At 45.3% G+C, this 21,364-nt stretch overlaps 1 protein-coding gene across 2 annotated transcripts in view; it reads right to left on the bottom strand.

The window, feature by feature from the left end:
• The window catches only part of LOC126176870 (cytochrome P450 4C1-like), a 155,737-nt gene that overhangs the window by 31,320 nt on the left and 103,053 nt on the right, over positions 1 to 21,364 (bottom strand). For both annotated transcript variants that reach the window (XM_049924063.1, XM_049924064.1), the window contains one exon: positions 2,301 to 2,531. In XM_049924063.1, the coding sequence (XP_049780020.1) occupies positions 2,301 to 2,531 (231 nt within the window). The remainder of the gene's footprint in view (positions 1 to 2,300; positions 2,532 to 21,364) is intronic.

Genomic DNA, 21,364 nt, shown 5'->3' with positions numbered 1-21,364 from the left:
AGGGCACTTTACGTGCCACTGTCATTACCTCCCTTTCCTGTTCCAGTCGCGTATGGTTCGCGGGAAGAACGACTGTCTGAAAGCCTCTGTGCGCGCTCTAATCTGTCTAATTTTACATTCGTGATCTCCTCGGGAGGTGTAAGTAGGGGGAAGCAATATATTCGATACCTCATCCAGAAACGCACCCTCTCGAAACCTGGCGAGCAAGCTACACCGCGATGCAGAGCGCCTCTCTTGCAGAGTCTGCCACTTGAGTTTGTTAAACATCTCCGTAACGCTATCACGGTTACCATATAACCCTGTGACGAAACGCGCCGCTCTTCTTTGGATCTTCTCTATCTCCTCCGTCAACCTGTACTGGTACGGATCCCACACTGATGAGCAATACTCATGTATAGGTCGAACGAGTGTTTTGTAAGCCACCTCCTTTGTTGATGGACTACATTTTCTAAGGACTCTCCCAATGAATCTCAACCTGATACCCGTCTTACCAACAATTAATTTTATATGATCATTCTACTTCAAATCGTTCCGCACGCATACTCCCAGATATTTTACAGAAGTAACTGCTACCAGTGTTTGTTCCGCTATCATATAATCAAACAATAAAGGATCCTTCTTTCTATGTATTCGCAATACATTACATTTGTCTATGTTAAGGGTCAGTTGCCACTCCCTGCACCAAGTGCCTATCCGCTGCAGATCTTCCTGCATTTCGCTACAATTTTCTAATGCTGCAACTTCTCTGTATACTACAGCATCATCCGCGAAAAGCCGCATGGAACTTCCGACACTATATACTAGGTCATTTATATATATTGTGAAAAGCAATGGTCCCATAACACTCCCCTGTGGCACGCCAGAGGTTACTTTAATGTCTGTAGACGTCTCTCCGTTGATAACAGCATGCTGTGTTCTGTTTGCTAAAAACTCTTCAATCCAGCCACACAGCTGGTCTGATATTCCGTAGGCTCTTACTTTGTTTATCAGGCGACAGTGCGGAACTGTATCGAACGCCTTCCGGAAGTCAAGAAAAATAGCATCTACCTGGGAGCCTGTATCTAATATTTTCTGGGTCTCATGAACAAATAAAGCGAGTTGGGTCTCACACGATCGCTGTTTCCGGAATCCATGTTGATTCCTACATAGTAGATTCTGAGTTTCCAAAAACGACATGATACTCGAGCAAAACACATGTTCTAAAATTCTACAACAGATCGACGTCAGAGAGTGTGCAGAGACAGATTTTATAGTATTCTTTTTCTTGTCTGCAGCAGATGTTGCCATTTCAACGTCTTCAATTGTTTTATATATTGTATGTCTTGAACGTCGACGATATCTTCTGTAAGGCATCTTGGCAGCGTTCAATGCCAAGATGCCCAGCAGACGCTACCGTCGTCGTGCAAGACAAACAATCTATAAAACCATTGAGAACATAGAATTCTCAACTTCTGCTGCTGACAAGAAGAAGAACGCTGTGAAGAACATTGCTTCCACTGCACTTCTCGACGGACCTGCTGTTTTCTGTGAATGATGTTTTCCCGAAAGTCAGATGGTATATCGCAAGACTCATACATTCTACACACGAACGTGAATAGTCGTTTTGGTGCTACTTCCCCCTATGATATTAGAAATTGTGATGGAATAATATCTATGCCTTCTGCTTTATTCGACCTTAAGCCGACGAGAGCACTTTTAAATTCTTATTCTAATACTGGATCCCCTATATCATCTATGTCGACTCCTGTTTTTTTCTGCTATCACGTCGTCAGATAAGTCTTCGCCTGATGGAGGGCTTCAATGTATTCTTTCCACCTATCCGCTCTCTCCTCTATTTTTACAGTGGAATTGCCGTTACACTTTTAACGTCACTATACATGCTTTTAATTTCACCGAAGATTGTTCTGACTTTTCTATGAGCTGAGCCAGTCCTTAATTTCCCTGAACATTTTTGTACTTCCTTCTTTTATCGATCAGCTGGAGTGTTTCTTCCGTTACCTATGCTTTCTTCCAAATTACCTTCTTTGTACTTATGTTTTTCCTTCCAACTCCTGTGACTGCCCTTTTTAGGGATGTTCATTACTCTTCAACTGAACTCTCCACTGAGCTATTCCTTATTCCAGTATACTTACCACTTTCTAAGCGATAGAGTAGCAATTTTCTCTGAAATTTTCGCGTTTAATATGCGATACTGCACTCTGTTTGACATTTTATGTATGATGATTCTGTGCTAAAGAAAATGTGATAGCATTACACAATGTGATAACAAGTTATTTGCGAATCCAGAGTGACGAACTTACTTCTTCATTGATTTCCTTTTCAGTAATTGTGAACCATAAATTCTTTTCTGGATGAAGGTAGGTTAAGAACGATCTTCCATTGATATCTATGTTGGAAATATTTTCTCTTCTTAAGGCAATTCCTCTACACGTGAGGTCTTCGGCTGCTTTTCTTATTCTCATGATGGCACGACCTTCTGCAGTCATCCACTTGAAAAAGGGTATTGTTGTCCATGGACGGTATAGAATTGTCTGTCAATGAAGACAAAAGAAACTTGTAATGAGAGGCATCTATGAAATTACTTAATCAAATAGGCTAGAGGTTGTAAAAGTACTAAAACTAAACAGTTATAATTTGAAGTGATTCTTATTTTGATAACCAAGTAACTGAAATACGTAGAACATACATGTGACATAATGTGTGGAGTTAAGTAATATGAGAAGCATATAAACTATTAGTAGATGACTAAATAAGAATGTATGTGAATACAAAAGACTATTGTTTCATTTCAGAATAGAAAAAATAAATAGTACAAATACTTTTCTAGAATGAAATAAATGTCCCAGATATTAAGAGTGGTTCATTTAATTAACAATTTGTTATTTCTGTACCATTCAGTTATACCGAATGTGAAATAATTCGCATATTCCATATTATTCTGTCTGAAATACAATATAAGACAAATAAACGATGCACCGCGAAGGTATCATCGGAATGGGACTGACCTTAGAAGATTTATATTTGCTGGCGTACTCTAGCGCCAGCTCATCATGCGGCATAGAGGTTACGAGAATATCGATAGAGGCCAACGACAAAACTCGCTGGAAACGCGCACCAACGCCTTCTTAGCCGCCAGTATTTAAGACAGCCACCGCGGACCGGGGACCAGTTCATTTGGGTTTAGTCAGTTAGTTCGAGCCTGTTTCGCCAGTTAGTTCGAGCCTGAACGCGTGGACTTCCAGCGTGCCACCGAGACCGGAGCTGCAGACTTAGCCTCTAGCACAGAGACAGGCAGCACATAGCAACCTTATAGTGAACACAGCGGACTTCTACTTCAGCAGCACTGAGGCTGCATGGACTATACTGAAGAGAGCTTGTAGCACAGTATATGGAAACTTAAGTACCTCTTAATTTATGAGTAAAGAACCTAGTGCACTTGGTTGCATGCAGCAGGTACAGAGACAACAAGATGATACAAGAGCGGCTAAAGAGAATACAACAGTGGCGACGAGAAAACTTTAGTGAAGAAACATTTGCTTGCTTCTCTTGCGTTTCAGATTACAGGGGTTTCAAATTGCAAATTTGTTGTTGTGTTTTTCCTTGTGTTCCAGGAGGGGAGCCGCAGAACTAATCAGATTTCTCTTTTTTATTGGCTTTGCATTTTTCTTTTTTATAGCGAACTTGTATAAACGTTAGCAACCCCTTCTCCCCCCCCCCTCCCTGCCCCACCCCCTCAGCCGCAGACGGCCAATGTAATGGATATAACACAAGCTTTTCACTTTCAGAACCAACAAATTGCTGCCTTGCTGACGACTGTACGACAACTTCTGACTGCACAGGTAACGGCGGCTGCACAAGAGACCGACCGACACACTCACCAAGTGCCGCAGCCCAGCATACCTATGTTCCAGAAGAGGAATGGTACGAATACCTGACACAATTCCAAGCTCATTGTGCAGTTCATCGCGTTCAAGGTAATGTGACGTTAAAATACTTTCTTTCGATTGCGGGGTCCCCAATGTTCAGGTTAATATAAAAACTATTCCCAGCTGCGTCTCCCAACGATTTCAGTTATGACGGAGTAATAGCTGCATTAACCAAGTACTGTAACCAGCAAGTTCAAGTAGCTGCAGCCAGCCAGATATCAATTTTGTCGTTTGCAGAAAAAGCTGGAACACAAGTACTGTCAGTGGTATACAGAACTGACAGTCATGACGAGGAAGCTAAATTTAAGTGAGGTTGTGGCAACTTTTACAGTGAACTCATGATTCAAGACGCTATACGTAACATTCAGTGTACCCGCTGGTAGAGTATGGGAAAGGATCGTAAAGTACTCTGATCCTTCACTTCCTCAAGTGTTGCAAATCTTAGAGCAATATGATTTGGGTGCCGTAGCGGCCGATAAGGCATATGACCGGGTTCCTAGGAGGAAGTTATTGTCTGTTCCACAAGATTATGGAATAGGAGGCAAACTTTTGCAAGCAATTAAAGGTCTTTACATGGATAGTCAGGCAGCAGTTAGAGTTGACGGTAAATTGAGTTCATGGTTCAGAGTAGTTTCAGGGGTAAGACAAGGCTGAAACCTGTCTCCACTGTTGTTCATATTATTTATGGATCATATGTTGAAAACAATAGACTGGCGGGGTGAGATTAAGATATGTGAACACAAAATAAGCAGTCTTGCATATGCGGATGACTTAGTTGTGATGGCAGATTCGATTGAAAGTTTGCAAAGTAGTATTTCAGAGCTAGATAAGAAATGTAAGGACTATGGTATGAAGATTAGCATCTCCAAAACGAAAGTAATGTCAGTGGGAAAGAAATATAAACGGATGGAGTGCCAAATAGGAGGAACAAAGTTAGAACAGGTGGACGGTTTCAAGTACTTAGGATGCATATTCTCACAGGATGGCAACATAGTGAAAGAACTGGAAGCAAGGTGTAGCAAAGCTAATGCAGTGAGCGCTCAGCTACGATCTACTCTCTTCTGCAAGAAGGAAGTCAGTACCAAGACTAAGTTATCTGTGCACCGTTCAATCTTTCGACCAACTTCGTTGTATGGGAGCGAAAGCTGGGTGGATTCAGGCTACCTTATCAACAAGGTTGAGGTTACGGACATGAAAGTAGCTAGGATGATTGCAGGTACTAGTAGATGGGAACAATGGCAGGAGGGTGTCCACAATGAAGAAATCAAAGAAAAACTGGGATGAACTCTATAGATGTAACAGTCAGGGCGAACAGGCTTAGATGGTGGGGTCATGTTACACGCATGGGAGAAGCAAGGTTACCCAAGAGACTCATGGATTCAGCAGTAGAGGGTAGGAGGAGTCGGGGCAGACCGAGGAGAAGGTACCTGGATTCGGTTAAGAATGATTTTGAAATAATAGGTTTAACATCAGAAGAGGCACCAAAGTTAGCCCTGAATAGGGGATCATGGAGGAACTGTATAAGGGGGGCTATGCTCCAGACTGAACGCTGAAAGGCATAATCAGTCTTAAATGATGATGATGATGATGATGATGAGCGGCCGATGAGTTTGACTAGGCTCCGATTTGTCGGGTCGCGTCGCCCCTTGCTAGCGAGCGCCTCAATCAACCACAATAGCGAGAGCGTACACAACGGCGTGAACAACCTCGGAAACATGTAAACATACCTGTGAACTTAGTGAAGCCTTGCCCTAGATGTTTTGCTCGCCACAAAAGACATGGATCATGGATCTTGCTGTTGGTGGGGAGGCTTGCGTGCCTCAGCGATTCAGATATCCATACCGTAGGTGCAACCACAACGAAGGGATACCTGTTGAGAGGTCTCTTCAGTAGTTGCAGCGGCAACTGGACGATTGACTTATCTGGCCTTGTAACATTAACCAAAACGGCCTTGCTGTGTTGGTACAGCGAACGGCTGAAAGCAAAGGGAAACCACAGCCGTAATTTTTCCCGAGGGCATGCAGCTTTACTGTATGGTTAAATGATGGTAGCGTCTACTTGGGTAAAACATTCCGGAGGTAAAATAGTCCCCCATTCAGATCTCCGGGCGGGGACTACTCAGGAGGACGTCGTTATCAGGAGAAACAAAATTGGCGTTCTGCGGATCGGAGCGCGGAACGTCAGATCCTTTAATCGAGCAGGTGAGTTAGAAAATTTAAAAAGGAAAATCAATAGGTTAAAGGTAGATATAGTGGGAATTAGTGAAGTTCGGTGGCAGGTAGAACAAGACTTTTGGTCAGGTGAATATAGGGTTATAAATACAAAATCAAATAGGGGTAATGAAGGAGTAGGTTTAATAATGAATAAAAAAATAGAAGCGCTGGTAAGTTACTACGAACAGCGTAGTGAACACATTATTGTAGACAAGACAGACACGAAGCCCACCACTACCACAGTAGTACAAGTTTATATGCCTACTAGCTCCGCAGATGACGGAAGAGATTGAAGAAATGTATGATGAGATAAAAGAAATGATTCAGATAGTGAAGGGAGACGAAAATTTAATAGCCATGGGGGACTGAAATTCGATAGTAGAAAAAGGAAGAGACAAAAAAGCAGTAGGTGAATATGGGCTGGGCTAAGGAATGAAAGAGGAAGCTCCGTGGTAGAATTTTGCACAGAACGTAACTTAATCATAGCTAACACGTGGTTTAAAAAGGATGAAAGAAGGTTGTATACGTGGAAGAGGCCTGGAGACACTGGAAGATTTCAGATAGATTATATAATGGTAAGACAGAGATCTAGGAACCCGGTCTTAAATTGAAGGCATTTCCAAGGAGCAGATGTGGACACTAACCCCAAATTAATGGTTATGAACTGTAGATTAAAACTGAAGAAACTGCAAAAAGGTGGGAATTTAAGGAGATGGGGCCTAGATGAAATCAAAGAACCAGAGGTTGTAGAGAGTTCCAGAGAGAGCATTAGGGAGCGATTGACAATAACTGGGGAAAGAAATACAGTAGAAGAAAGATGGGTAGCTTTGAGCGATGAAATAGTGAAGGCAGCAGAGGATCAAGTAGGTAAAAATATGAGGGCTAGTAGAAATCCTTGGATAACAGAAGAGATATTCAATTTAATTGATGAAAGGAGAAAATGTGAAAGTAAAGTAAATGAAGCAGGCAAAAAGGAATACAAATGTCTCAAAAATAAGATCGATCGGAAGCGCAAAATGGCTAAGCAGCGATGGCCAGAGGACAAATGCAAAGATGTAGAGGCTTATCTCACTAGGGGTAAGATAGATACTGCCTACAGGAAAATTAAAGAGACCTTTGGAGAAAAGAGAATCACTTGTGTGCATATCAAGTGATCAGATGGAACCAGTTCTAAGCAAAGAAGGGAAGGCAGAAAGGTGGAAGGAGTACATAGAGGGCCTATAGAAGGGCGATGTACTTGAGGGGAATATTATGGAGATGGAAGAGGACGTGGATGAAGATGAAATGGGAGTTATGATACTGGGTGAAGAGTTTGACTGAGCACTGAAAGATCTAAGTCGAAACAAGGCCCCGGGAATAGACAATATTCCATTAGAACTACTGATAGCCTTGGGAGAACCAGCCATGACAAAACACTACAATCTAATGATCAAGATGTATGAGACAGAATAATATAATTATTCCAATCCCAAAGGAAGCAAGTGTGGACAGGTGTGAAAGTTACCAAATGCCAGTTTAATAAGTGACAGCAACAAAACACTAACGCGAATCATTTACAGACGAATGGAAAGACTGGTAGAAGCCCAACTTGGAGAAGATCAGTTTGAATTTCGTAGAAACGTTGAAACGCGTGAGACAATACTTGACGCAACGATTTATCTTTAGAACATAGATTAATTAAAGGCAAACCAACGTTTTAAGCATTCGTAGACTTAGAGAAAACTTTTGACAATGTTGACTGGAATACTCTCTTTCAAATCTGAAGGTGGCAGGGGTAAAATACAGGGAGCGGAAAGCTATTTACAATTTGTACTGAAACCAGATGGCAGTTATAAGAGTCGAGGGTCATGAAAGGGAAGCAGTGGTTGGGAACGGAATGAGACAGGCTTGTAGCATATCCCCTAAGTTATACAATCTGTATACTGAGCAAGCAGTAAAGGAAACAAAACAAAAATTTCGAGTAGGAATTAAAATTCGTGGAGAAGAAATAAAAGCTTTGAGGTTTGCCGATAACACTGTAATTCAGTCAGAGACGGCAAAGGACCTGGAAGGGCAGTTGAACGGAATGGACAATGTCTTGAAAGAAGGATATAAGATGAGCATCAACAAAAGCAAACCGAGGATAATGGAATGTAGTCGAATTGCATCAGGTGATGCTGAGGGAATTATATTAGGAAATGAGACACTTAAAGTAGTAGATGGATTTTTGCTATTTGGGGAGCAAAATAACTGATGATGGTCGAAGTAGAGAGAGTATAAAATGTAGTCTGGCAATGGCAAGGAAAGCGTTTCCGAAGAAGAGAAACTTGTTAACATCGAGTATAGATTTAAGTGTCATTAGTTCTTTTCTGAACGAAATGAAACATCGACGATTCACAATTTAGACAAGAAGAGAATAGAAGCTTTCAAACTGTGCTGCTACAGAAGAATGCTGAAGATTAGATGTATAGATCTCGTAACTAATGACGAGGTACTGAGGAGAAGAGGAATTTGTTGTACAGCTTGACTAGAAGAAGCGATCGGTTGGTAGGACACATTTTAGGGTATCCAGGGATCACCAATTGAGTATTGGAGGGAAGCGTGGAGGATAAAAATCGCAGAGGGAGATCAACAGATGACTACACTAGGCACATTGGTTCAAATGACTCTGAGCACTATGGGACTTAACTGTTGAAGCCATCAGTCCCCTAGAACTTACAACTACTTAAACCTAACTAACCTAAGGACATCACACACATCCATGCCCGAGGCAGGATTCGAATCTGCGACCGTAGCGGTCGCGCTGTTCCACGACTGTAGCGCCTAGAACCGCTCGGCCACTCCGGCCTGCCAGTGAGCAGGTTCAGAACGATGTAGGTTCCAGTAGTTATTCGTAGATAAAGACTCTTGCACAGGTTAGCGTAGCGCGGAGAGCAGCATCAAACCAGTCTCTGGACTGAAGACGACAACAACTCAAAAGACAGGATTGACCATCAAGTAACGCAACGCGTTACAAGTGTGGAAGAAAAAGCCATATCCAACCAGATTGTTTGAAACGGCACAAAAACTCCAATATTCCTGCTCTCAAACAAAACAGGCTTGTGCACCTGCAGTGAACCTTGTATTTTACAAACCTACAAAAGGTTCTGACAAACGGAAGGTTAAGGTTGTGTCTCGTTCTCGCCCTAGTGCTGTGAAACGACGTTCTAACAAACTATTTGTCTCGATATGGATTGCTGGCCGTCCTATTAACTTTCAGTTAGAAACAGGTGCCTCAATAACTTTGCTTGATCGTGCCATGTACGAATAGTTAGGGTCACCACGCCTTTCTAAATATAACAAGCTACACAGCTGACAACATACAGGAAATTCCAGTGCGTGGACAGTGTAATTTATCTGCCATATACAAATCTCACACCAGGACAGTGAAGTTTATGGTGTTGAAATCAAGAAACATCAATCCATCCATCCAGCCATACTCCGCAAGCCACCTGACGGTGTGTGGCGGAGGGTATTTTGAGTACCTCTATCGGTTTTCCCTTCTATTCCAGTCTCGTATTGTTCGTGGAAAGAAAGATTATCGGTATGCCTCTGCGTGGGCTCTAATCTCTCTGATTTTATCCTCATGGTCTCTTCGCGAGATATACGTAGGAGGGAGCAATATACTGCTTGACTCTTCGGTCAAGGTATGTTCTCGAAACTTCAACAAAAGCCCATACCGAGCTACTGAGCGTCTCTCCTGCAGAGTCTTCCACTGGAGTTTATCTATCATCTCCGTAACGCTTTCGCGATTACTAAATGATCCTGTAACGAAGCGCGCTGCTCTCCCTTGGATCTTCTCTATATCTTCTATCAACCCTATCTGGTACGGATCCCACACCGCTGAGCAGTATTCAAGCAGTGGGCGAACGAGTGTACTGTAACCTAATTCCTTTGTTTTCGGATTACATTTCCTTAGGATTCTTCCAATGAATCTCAGTCTGGCATCTGCTTTACCGACGATTAATTTTATATGGTCATTCCATTTAAATCACTCCTAATGCATACTCCCAGATAATTTATGGAATTAACTGCTTCCAGTTGCTGACCTGCTATACTGTAGCTAAATCATGAAGGATCTTTCTTTCTATGTATTCGCAGCACTTTACACTTGTCTACATTGAGATTCAATTGCCATTCCCTGTACCATGCATCAATACGTCGCAGATACTCCTGCATTTCAGTACAATTTTCCATTGTTACAACCTCTCGATAGGCTACAGCATCATCCGCAAAAAGCCTCAGTGAACTTCCGATGTTATCCACAAGGTCATTTATAAATATTGTGAACAGCGACGGTCCTACGACACTCCCCTGCGGCACACCTGAAATCACTCTTACTTCGGAAGACTTCTCGCCACTGAGAATGACATGCTGCGTTCTGGTATCTAGGAACTCTTCAATCCAAACATACAATTGGTCTAATAGTCCATATACTCTTACTTTGTTCATTGAACGACTGTGGGGAACTGTATCGAACGCCTTGCGGAAGTCAAGAAACACGGCATCTACCTGGAAACCCGTGCCTATGGCCCTCTGAGTCTCGTGGATGAATAGCGCGAGCTGAGTTTCACATCACCGTCTTTTTTGAAACACATGCTGATTCCTACAGAGTAGATTTCTAGTCTCCAGAAAAGTCATTATACTCGAACATAATACGTGTTCCAAAAATCTAAAACTGATCGACGTTAGAGATATAGTTCAGCACATCTGTTCGACGTCCTTTCTTAAAAACGGGGATGATCTGTACCCCTTTCCAATCTTTTGGAACGCTACGCTCTTCTAGAGACCTACGGTACACCGCTGCAAGAAGAGGGGCAAGTTCCTTTGCGTAGTCTGTGTAAAATCGAACTGGTATCTCATCAGGCCCAGAGGCCTTTCCTCTTTTTAGCGATTTTAATTGTTTTTCTATCCCCCTGTCAACTATTTCGATATCTACCATTTTGTCATCTGTGCGACAATCTAGAGAAGGTACTACAGTGCAGTCTTCCTCTGTGAAACAGCTTTGGAGAAAGACATTTAGTATTTCGGCCTTTAGTCTGTCATCCTCTGTTTCAGTACCATTTTGGTCACAGAGTGTCTGGAATGAGAACATTTTCGGTTTAGATGCCTTTGATTCGTTTGGCCTTAGCGTCCAAGACAACGTACTGTCCATATCGACTTTTGATCCGAAATCCAATGGAGCTAGCTTGCTTAACGAATTTCCTGAACTGTTTTCCGAAGAAATGGGAAAAGCTAATGACTTTTCAGCGCATGATACATTCAGAAACAATGCACAGCGTACGTTTTTCCGGTCCCGTCCCATTCCATTTGCATTAAGAGACAAAGTAGCCAGTGAATTGAAATAAGTGCGCAATAATCTTGTAATTGTTCCCATTAATGCTAGTCAATGGGCCATTCCACTAGTTTTGTTGCCTAAGTCTTCTGGCTGCATTCGCATTTGTGTTGACGTCAAGTCTACAGTGAATCAACAGACAGTAGTTGACACTTATCCGTTACCTCTCCCTGAGGAACTCATGGACAGGCTTGGTGCAAGACGTTCCTTTTCTAAGATAGATTTGCGTGATGCCTGTTTGCAAATTCCATTGTATGAAGAATCACAGAAAGTGTTTGTTGTAAATAGACACTTAGGACTGTTCAAGCGATTGTGTTTGTCTTCCGGCACTGCTTCCGCACCCGCTATTTTTCGACGTTACTTGGATGAGCTGGATGCTAAAGTGTCATTTTGTTCAAACTACCTTGACGATATTGTTGTCTCAGTTCGTACACCAGAGGAACGCATTGCCAATTTACGTGCTCTTTCTCGAGTGTTGTCAAAAGCAGGACTCAAGCGTCGTTTCGAAAAGTTTGAGATTTTTCAGATTGAACCACAGCACTTACGTCATGTGGTAAACAGTCAGGGTGTGCAACCCCCGCCAATCGCATTTGCTTGCAATCCGTGACTGCCTGTTCCTCGCAATGTGTCTGAATTGCGGTCAGTACTAGGCAAGATGGCGTACTACATTCGGTTCCTACCGAATGCCGCACAGATCGCGGCTCCATTGCATCGCTTGCGTCGCAAGAATGTACCCTTTGTGTGGACTAAAGAGTGTCAAGACGCATTTCAGAAACTTAGAAATGCTTTACTTAGTGACAGATGTCTAGTGCACTTTGACCCTGCCAAACGAGCAGTTTCGCACTGTATGATGTGACAAAATTTCATAACTATTTGTATGGTCGCAAGTTCTATTTAGTGACAGATCATAAGCCTTTGCAGTCCTTGTTTCATCCGTCAAAACCGGTCCCTACGCGCACTGCTCAAAAATTGCAATGCTGGGCTTTGTTGCTCTTGCAGTATCGGTAGTAAATTGTGTACAGACTTGCAGCAAAGCATGGCAATGCAAACGCTCTATCTCGCCTTCCGACTGGCCCACCAGACTCTGATTTTGATGCATCTGCCGCGTCTTGTTGACAAATCGATGTGCATGATCCTGAATTGCTGGAATCGATTCCCTTGCACTACGGAAAAATTTCGTAGGCCACGGAAACAGACCCAGACCTAAAGATTTTGCTGCGTTACATTCGTACGTCTTGGCCCCGTTCGTTGAAAAGTATACATAGTCTTTCAGTTCAACAAGGTGTGATTCTAATTCAGATTTACAGTGGACAATGCGGTGCGCTTATTCCTAAAGTATCGCAAAAGGATGTGTTGCGGTTGCTCCACCAAGGACATTGGGGAACTGTTCGCACTAAACCGTTAGCGCGACGGCACTGTACTTGGCAGGCCAGCCCCCCCCCCCCCCCCACATTGAGCAGATGACGTCACTGTGTCGCGCATACGCGGAGAACCAATCAACTCCGCCACAGACATTTGCAGAGATTACTCGATCCCGTGTTCTCCCAGCTTGCTGGAAACATGCGGAAGTGGTCGCGATACACAAACCAGGGAAAGACCCTCTATTCCCGCAGCACTACAGGCCGATTAGCCTCTTGCCAACCCTCAGCAAGATCTATGAGCGCCTCCTGCTAAGACCCATACAAGATCATATTACCAGAGAGCAAATTCTGCCAGATTTCCAATTTGGGTTTCGGCAGCACCACTCTGCCCCACAACAGGTCATGAGAATGGTTGAAGCAGCCACAGAGGGCTTCAACCACAGAGGCTACTGCGGGATAGTGCTACTAGATGTAGCCAAAGCCTTCGATTCGGTATGGCATAGAGGGCTACTCTACAGGTTGTACACACAAGGGTTTCCCGGGAGCATAGTTCAGCTGATCAAGAGCTATCTCACGAATAGGACTTTCACCGTCAAAGTAGAAACTGCCACCTCCACCAGAAGGCGTATTCGTGCTGGGGTGCCACAGGGATCGGTCCTGGGTCCCGTATTGTACAGCTTGTACACTGCGGACACTCCAACGGCCCCCCTGGTGCACACCGCACAGTACGCTGACGATACAGCCTTCTACACGAGAAACGCGAACAAGGACCTGGTCATCCGTAGGCTACAAAAGGTTTTAGATGACACAGAAACTTGGGCCCGTCGCTGGCGCATCACCATCAACTCTGAGAAGACGCAGGCAATGCTGATTACCCGCAGGCTCGGAAGGCGCGAACCTCCTCAACGCCCCCCCCCCCTCCACCTTTACCTAAACGGAAACCAACTCCCCTGACGCAGAACCGCCAAGTACCTTGGCGTAACCTTGGACTCTCGTCTCACGTGGAAACCCCACATAGACGAGGTCCACAGGAAGGCCTGCGCCAGAAAGTCCATCCTATACCCTATCCTGAACACAACCAGCTCCCTTCCCTGCCCAGTAGCAGTAAATGTATATCAGGCCCTGATCCGGCCAGTAATGGAGTATGCGTGCCCTGTCTGGGGATACGCGGCGAAGCAGCACCTGGACAAACTCCAGAGGCTGCAGAACCGCGCCCTCAGAAGGGCACTGTGTCTACCCCTTGGATTCACCACAGACGACTTGCACGCCGCAGCCGAAATACCACTCCTGAGAGAGCGTTTCCAGGATCTGGCAAGGGCCTTCTATGAGGGTTCTTCCAGATCCGGAAACGCACTCATCCACTCCCTAGGTCGGTATGACATGTCCCGCGATAAACACAAGCGCCCTATGACGATCTTCGACGACTAAGTCGAAGAGAAAATTCCAACACACAATCCCTAATCCTGTTCCTTCCCCTACAACATCAAAATTCTCGCCTACCCTAGGCAAGTACCAGACACACACACAACAATCATCACATTATCACAGACACCTTAAAAACTATAGAAAAATCACACACACACGTCCACAGGGGAGTAAAAGCCGAAAGGCTACAAACTCTCCCTCACACTTCCCCAAAGAGGGGAAAGTAAAAGATGAGAGCAGCAGCAGCAGCAGAGACATTTGCAGCTTAGCCTAAGACTCAATCACCATGGCGAGTGCACATAGACCTTGCAGGACTATTTTAGAACCGTCGTTGGCCCCTAGTGATAGAGTCTTTTAGCAACTTCCCATCTGAGACGCCTGTGGCTTCTATCACAACACGTAGCACCAATCAAGCTTTGTCCTCAATATTTTGCATAGAAGGTTTGCCAGGAATACTTGCGTCGGACAACAGACTACAGCTCACTTCACGTGACTTTGAACAGTTTTGTGAATGCAATGGCATTCATCATCTAACAAGTGCTCCGTTTCACACGCACTCCACCAGAGAAGCCATACGCTTCGTACGCACTTTTAAGCACCAGCTGGCCAAGACTCGCACCACCCACACACGAGGACAGGCGCTGTAACTCTTTCTCGCCTCCTATCGTTCCCACTCACGGGACGGACCATCACAGGTTGAACTTCTGCCCTGCCGCCACCATCGGACGCTGCCACATTTGCTCCACCCACTGCATTATCCGGCACCTCCAATGATCCGCAAGTATTGCTTTGCAACACATGATTTTGTACTTTTCAGGGTTTATGGCAACCATGGTCGCTGGGAAGGGGGCGTAATCCAAGAACGCATTGCCTCGTGTATGGGCCTAATTGCAGGTCCCGATGGTGGCCTTCACAGCTGCCTGCTGATGCCACAAGGGCACCCTGGGGGAGCAGATGGAAGATGCGCCCTCACCCCCACTATCCCTGCTCGCTGACTCCATGGACCTGGACCCACCATCGCCATCGCCTTTGCCGTCACCTTCGCCGTCATCGACCTAGCCCACCCTCTCAGGCAGCAGTTTTCCGGAGGATGTTTCTGTTGCCTCGCAAGCAGGATGGTGGGGTATGGTCGGGAGTCTGCCGTCCACAGTCATGGCTCCCGGCCCACCACGATGTACGGTGTCCTGCCTCCCTCCCCATTGTCATTCGCAGCCTCACTAGCCTATATCGATGCGGCATTTCGGGGGATTGTGCTGGTGTATGCTGGCGCCATCACATTGTGCGGCATAGAGGTTATGAGAGTATCGATGGAGGCCAAGACAAGACTCGCTGGAAACGTGCCGCCAACGCCCTCTCAGCCACCAGTATTTAAGATACACTCCTGGAAATTGAAATAAGAACACCGTGAATTCATTGTCCCAGGAAGGGGAAACTTTATTGACACATTCCTGGGGTCAGATACATCACATGATCACACTGACAGACCCACAGGAACATAGACACAGGCAACAGAGCAAGCACAATGTCGGCACTAGTACAGTGTATATCCACCTTTCGCAGCAATGCAGGCTGCTATTCTCCCATGGAGACGATCGTAGAGATGCTGGATGTAGTCCTGTGGAACGGCTTGCCATGCCATTTCCACCTGGCGCCTCAGTTGGACCAGCGTTCGTGCTGGACGTGCAGACCGCGTGAGACGACGCTTCATCCAGTCCCAAACATGCTCAATGGGAGACAGATCCGGAGATCTTGCTGGCCAGGGTAGTTGACTTACACCTTCTAGAGCACGTTGGGTGGCACGAGATACATGCGGACGTGCATTGTCCTGTTGGAACAGCAAGTTCCCTTGCCGGTCTAGGAATGGTAGAACGATGGGTTCGATGACGGTTTGGATGTACCGTGCACTATTCAGTGTCCCCTCGACGATCACCAGTGGTGTACGGCCAGTGTAGGAGATCGCTCCCCACACCATGATGCCGGGTGTTGGCCCTGTGTGCCTCGGTCGTATGCAGTCCTGATTGTGGCGCTCACCTGCACAGCGCCAAACACGCATACGACCATCATTGGCACCAAGGCAGAAGCGACTCTCATCGCTGAAGACGACACGTCTCCATTCGTCCCTCCATTCACGCCTGTCGCGACACCACTGGAGGCGGGCTGCACGATGTTGGGGCGTGAGCGGAAGACGGCCTAACGGTGTGCGGGACCGTAGCCCAGCTTCATGGAGACGGTTGCGAATGGTCCTCGCCGATACCCCAGGAGCAACAGTGTCCCTAATTTGCTGGGAAGTGGCGGTGCGGTCCCCTACGGCACTGCGTAGGATCCTACAGTCTTGGCGTGCATCCGTGCGTCGCTGCGGTCCGGTCCCAGGTCGACGGGCACGTGCACCTTCCGCCGACCACTGGCGACAACATCGATGTCCTGTGGAGACCTCACGCCCCACGTGTTGAGAAATTCGGTGGTACGTCCACCCGACCTCCCGCATGCCCACTATACGCCCTCGCTCAAAGTCCGTCAACTGCACATACGGTTCACGTCCACGCTGTCGCGGCATGCTACCAATGTTAAAGACTGCGATGGAGCTCCGTATGCCACGGCAAACTGGCTGACACTGACGGCGGCGGTGCACAAATGCTGCGCAGCTAGCGCCATTCGACGGCCAACACCGCGGTTCCTGGTGTGTCCGCTGTGCCGTGCGTGTGATCATTGCTTGTACAGCCCTCTCGCAGTGTCCGGAGCAAGTATGGTGGGTCTGACACACCGGTGTCAATGTGTTCTTTTTTCCATATCCAGGAGTGTAGTTGCCTTGGACCAGAGGGCCAGTTCGCTCAAGTTTAGTCAATTAGTTCGACCCTGCATCGCCAGTTGCTTCGAGTCTGAACGCCTTGGAGTTCCACCACGTCACCGAGATGGAGCCACAGACTAGGCCTCAAACACAGAGACAGGCAGCACTTAGCAGCCTTATAGTGAACATAGCAGTCTTCTCCATCAACAGCATTCAGGCTACGTGGACTATACAAAGACAGCTTGCACCAGGCCGGCCGGAGTAGCCATGCGGTTCTAGGAGCTACAGTCTGGAGCCGAGTGAACGCTACGGTCGCAGGTTCGAATCCTGCCTCGGGCATGGATGTGTGTGATGTCCTGAGGTTAGTTCGGTTTAATTAGTCCTAAGTTCTAGGCGACTGATGACGTCAGAAGTTAAGTCGCATAGTGCTCAGAGCCATTTTAGCCACCTTGCACCTCAGTATATGGAAACTCAAGTTAAGTAGCTCTTTGTTTATGAATAAAGAACCAAGTTATTAACTTGGTGCAGTTTGTGTTATAGAACGAGAATACTAGCCACCAACCGACATCCTCTCCTAGCTTCCCAAGGTACAGCTCTACAGAGACAACAACACGGCATAAAAGCGGCTAAAGAGAATACAACATTATGTACATGCACTGACAAACAAATAATCATAATTTCTGAAAAAAAACTGGATGATTTATTCAGTAGAAAGAGCTTCAGAAATTGAGCAAGTAAATAACGCATCTCAGTCTGTGCTGGAGAGGAAGGATTTCACGACACGAAATACAAATCAATGTCAATGATAATATATTGTGCAGTTCAATTTGAATATTCTTCATTTAATAGTTTGGTAGGAAACGGCGTCCCCACTTGGGTGGAGTTGACACCTGTAACACCCATCCCCACTTCCCACGACATAATAACTGTAAACACTAAGGAACAGAATGAAGTGCAGTATATTAGCCATCGTTTAGAGATGACCCTGACTGTGTCAGCTGCTCGCACACTGCCAGGCACCGTGTGAAGTGCTGAGTGTGCGCATCTTCACACTGCAAATGTCTGGTCACTATCAGGTTTCAAGCTCCATGCACCACCGCCAGGTGGCAGCAGCGTTCCAACTGGCTCCCACACATGTATCGATCAGTCTGTGCTGAGCAGTCAGACAGGAAGGGTCTCATTACGGAGCACTGATGTGATGATGAAAAAAGATAAGAGATGTCACGGTATAATATGAATTTTGCTAGATATTTTAGGTCAATTCGGAAGTATGTTACTATAGTGTCTCAGGATGTAGTTTCCTCCTGGAAAGATACTGTCACAATGTGTTGTACTGAGATACTGGTGTTCGACTGAACGGAGTATAATAAGTGTATTATCTGTAAGCATACAGCTGAGGACTGCATCCATGGCCTCCCACACGAGGAATGGAAGGTGACAATGGCTGGGTGTGGGGCTAGTACTTTTCAGCAAATAATGGTGAAGCATTTCACAACTCATAGAGACTACTGTCTGTGCTGGAGCTGTTCATGTTTTTTGAAATTACGAGTCAGTCCACAGTGCAGGAGACAACTTGGTCATATTCCACTACCCAAGACAAAATGAACCAGAGGTGTTCACCTCAGTGTATAGGCCTCTAGTGAGCTAGTTAACAGAACTGTCATGGAGAGTACCTGAAATGGCTTTTCACCCGCCACATCGCTTGGGAACTAACTGGAATGAAGCATCCACCTGCTGAGTACTGGGCACGGCCAATCTGAATGCAGGAATGCTACATCCGGTCCTGTAAAAGTGAAGCCTAGGGGATAAAAGGCGGATGTGTTTTCAGCAGTAGTCAGTGGCAGAACCATGAACTGCCAACAGCAGCCAAGACTGTAATTTGCCTCCACCTCGCAGAAGAAGCATAACATTAAGTACATGTGGTTCAGTTCAACTCAGTGTATTAGTCTTTGGATGCTTTTTTTTTCTTCTTCTTTTCTCAGCTATCTCTGCATTTCCAAACTAGCGCCAACCTGTAGTGTGCCCAGTCCCGTAGACACCTGCAGCGTGTCTGGACCAGTAGCAGCCACTGCTGGCTCATCGGGACATGCAGCACTCTGCAGCCTTTCGGGACCAGTAGTGGCACAGCATTGTGGGGTCCTGTAGCCCACCTGACGAGCATTTTGGAGCAGGCCAGTGAGCGGCTATTATCCACCCCACTCGTCAGTTTGTGTAATGAAGTCACCCAGCCTGTCCTTGACTCTCAGAAGAACGGTGCTGGGGGCCCTACACCACACTGTGCAGGTCAGTACTGGTCTCTAACATATGCACCATCGTAGAATGTTCCAGTGTTACCTGAAGGACAGAGTGTTCCAGGGTGAGATGCTGCCAATTTCTCCCAGTGCTCTGCAGCTTTTCACTTCTACTTGTAATTTAACAGCTAGTGGTTCAAGAGCTTAAATATCGGTATAGAAATATCAGTGAACAGTGCCTGGTGTGTTGCGCTAAAGAGCGAAAATTCATCAAGAAGTGCTAAAGGGCAGTTTACTGAGTTGGAATGGCATCAACGGTGTGGTGCAGAACCCTACATCAATCAACAGATGTCCTCTGAGTCTTCTACATCTCGTCCTTCCTCAGACATTTACTGTGCTGGCTTGACGATATGTATAACATCATTGTACACAGTGTGACACTCATGGTGAGATGTGGAGGTCGATCCATGTATCTGCAAACTTCGTCGTTACAAATTTGTTTTTCCTATGATTGGTGCTATCCTTCACATCTGAAAGACTGAAATATGTGCTGCCATGTATAAAGACACCGTGAGCTATCTCTGTACATATAGTGTGCATGGATATGATTTAGACCATTGCATTAGTACGGTGTCGAAAGAGAAAGGTAAGGGACGCCCAACAGCTGGACAGATGGTTCAAATGGCTCTGCGCACTATGGGACTTAACATCTGTGGTCATCAGTCCCCTAGAACTTAGAACTACTTAAACCTAACTAACCTAAGGACATCACACACATCCATGCCCGAGGCAGGATTCGAACCTGCGACCGTAGCGGTCACGCGGTTCCAGACTGAAGCGCCTAGAACCGCACGGCCACAACGGCCGGCTAACTGGACAGAAATAAACGCTGAAATTCGTGCGTACAAGAAAGCTTTATATGCTAATTTCTATACAGATATGAAGATAAAGAAAGAACCAGTTGAGTTTTTTTTGTAGTGCACCTAATGTATGGCTGTTGAGTAAAGGAAAGTATGTTACCGTAAACCATGTATTTATTTTGTTCATGCCTTTCTTATTAATGTTATTACCAGTGTTCACTTCAGAGTCTAGAATACTGCAGCAGCACGAAGCTCTCTTTAATTTCTTCGTCACCACAGTCAACAGTATGAAAGATCATAATTTCATGTGTATATATACAGTGTAGCTTAGTTGTGAGATACATATTTCTATAAAAACGCATTGCAGTCGGAAACTCATTAGTCGGTATCATAGTGGGGCACGTGAAACACCAGGACTTTGTTTTAAGTGACTGGTCCTGTGATGGTGCAAAAGAAGAGCAGAACAAGAAGAAGAGGAATGGGACACTCCTACCCGATGATATGTAAGCGACAACTGTAGATCCATCCAACTGCTGGAACACAAATGTTCTCATGTCACTGCGAACACACCCAGATATAGCCCACTTTGAGCACGTATGTGTATTTTCAAAAACGCTGTTTCAGCTCGAGTACCAGTTTGAAGCCATTTTGACTATTTTTCGGCTGTGATTGTCTCAAGAAATATGTAATTTTTTTTTAAAATTACCGCTACCAGTCACAAACTTTATCAACTATTGTATTAATTATTTATTTAGCGGCATGTTTCGAGGGTTAAACCTCATCTTCTGGCTAAATGGCATTACAAAAACAACTTTACAATAAGGTCATACTGGTATTACATAGTCTTTTCTTAAATGCTGTAGTCATCTTTGTTCTTCTGGCGCGGTAGTCTCGTTGTGATGTGTTGCGGTGTATCCATTTCCGTGGCTCTCTTGGTCACTGTTCACAAATTGTCACTAACATTGCAGTAACTTGGAATCACGATCACAAACAGTTCTGTACCAGTACCAATTACTGCAAAAGATATTTCAAGGTGGCAATGGCGTAAAACACATGGCATTCATGTCGGGTAGAAACGAGCGTTTCTATAGTTTCAACTACTTTTAATGGTCATCCACCTTATATACCCCTCCGACCCAATCCAAAAGGCACACACATAGATTACTGTAAATAGAAGAGTGTCTTAGGATGCTAGAGAATAAGAAAACAA

The sequence above is a fragment of the Schistocerca cancellata genome, chromosome 3 (genome assembly GCF_023864275.1).
Source record: "Schistocerca cancellata isolate TAMUIC-IGC-003103 chromosome 3, iqSchCanc2.1, whole genome shotgun sequence".
Classification (NCBI taxonomy): Eukaryota; Metazoa; Arthropoda; class Insecta; order Orthoptera; family Acrididae; genus Schistocerca; species Schistocerca cancellata.
This window is presented reverse-complemented; position numbering and strand designations above follow the sequence as displayed.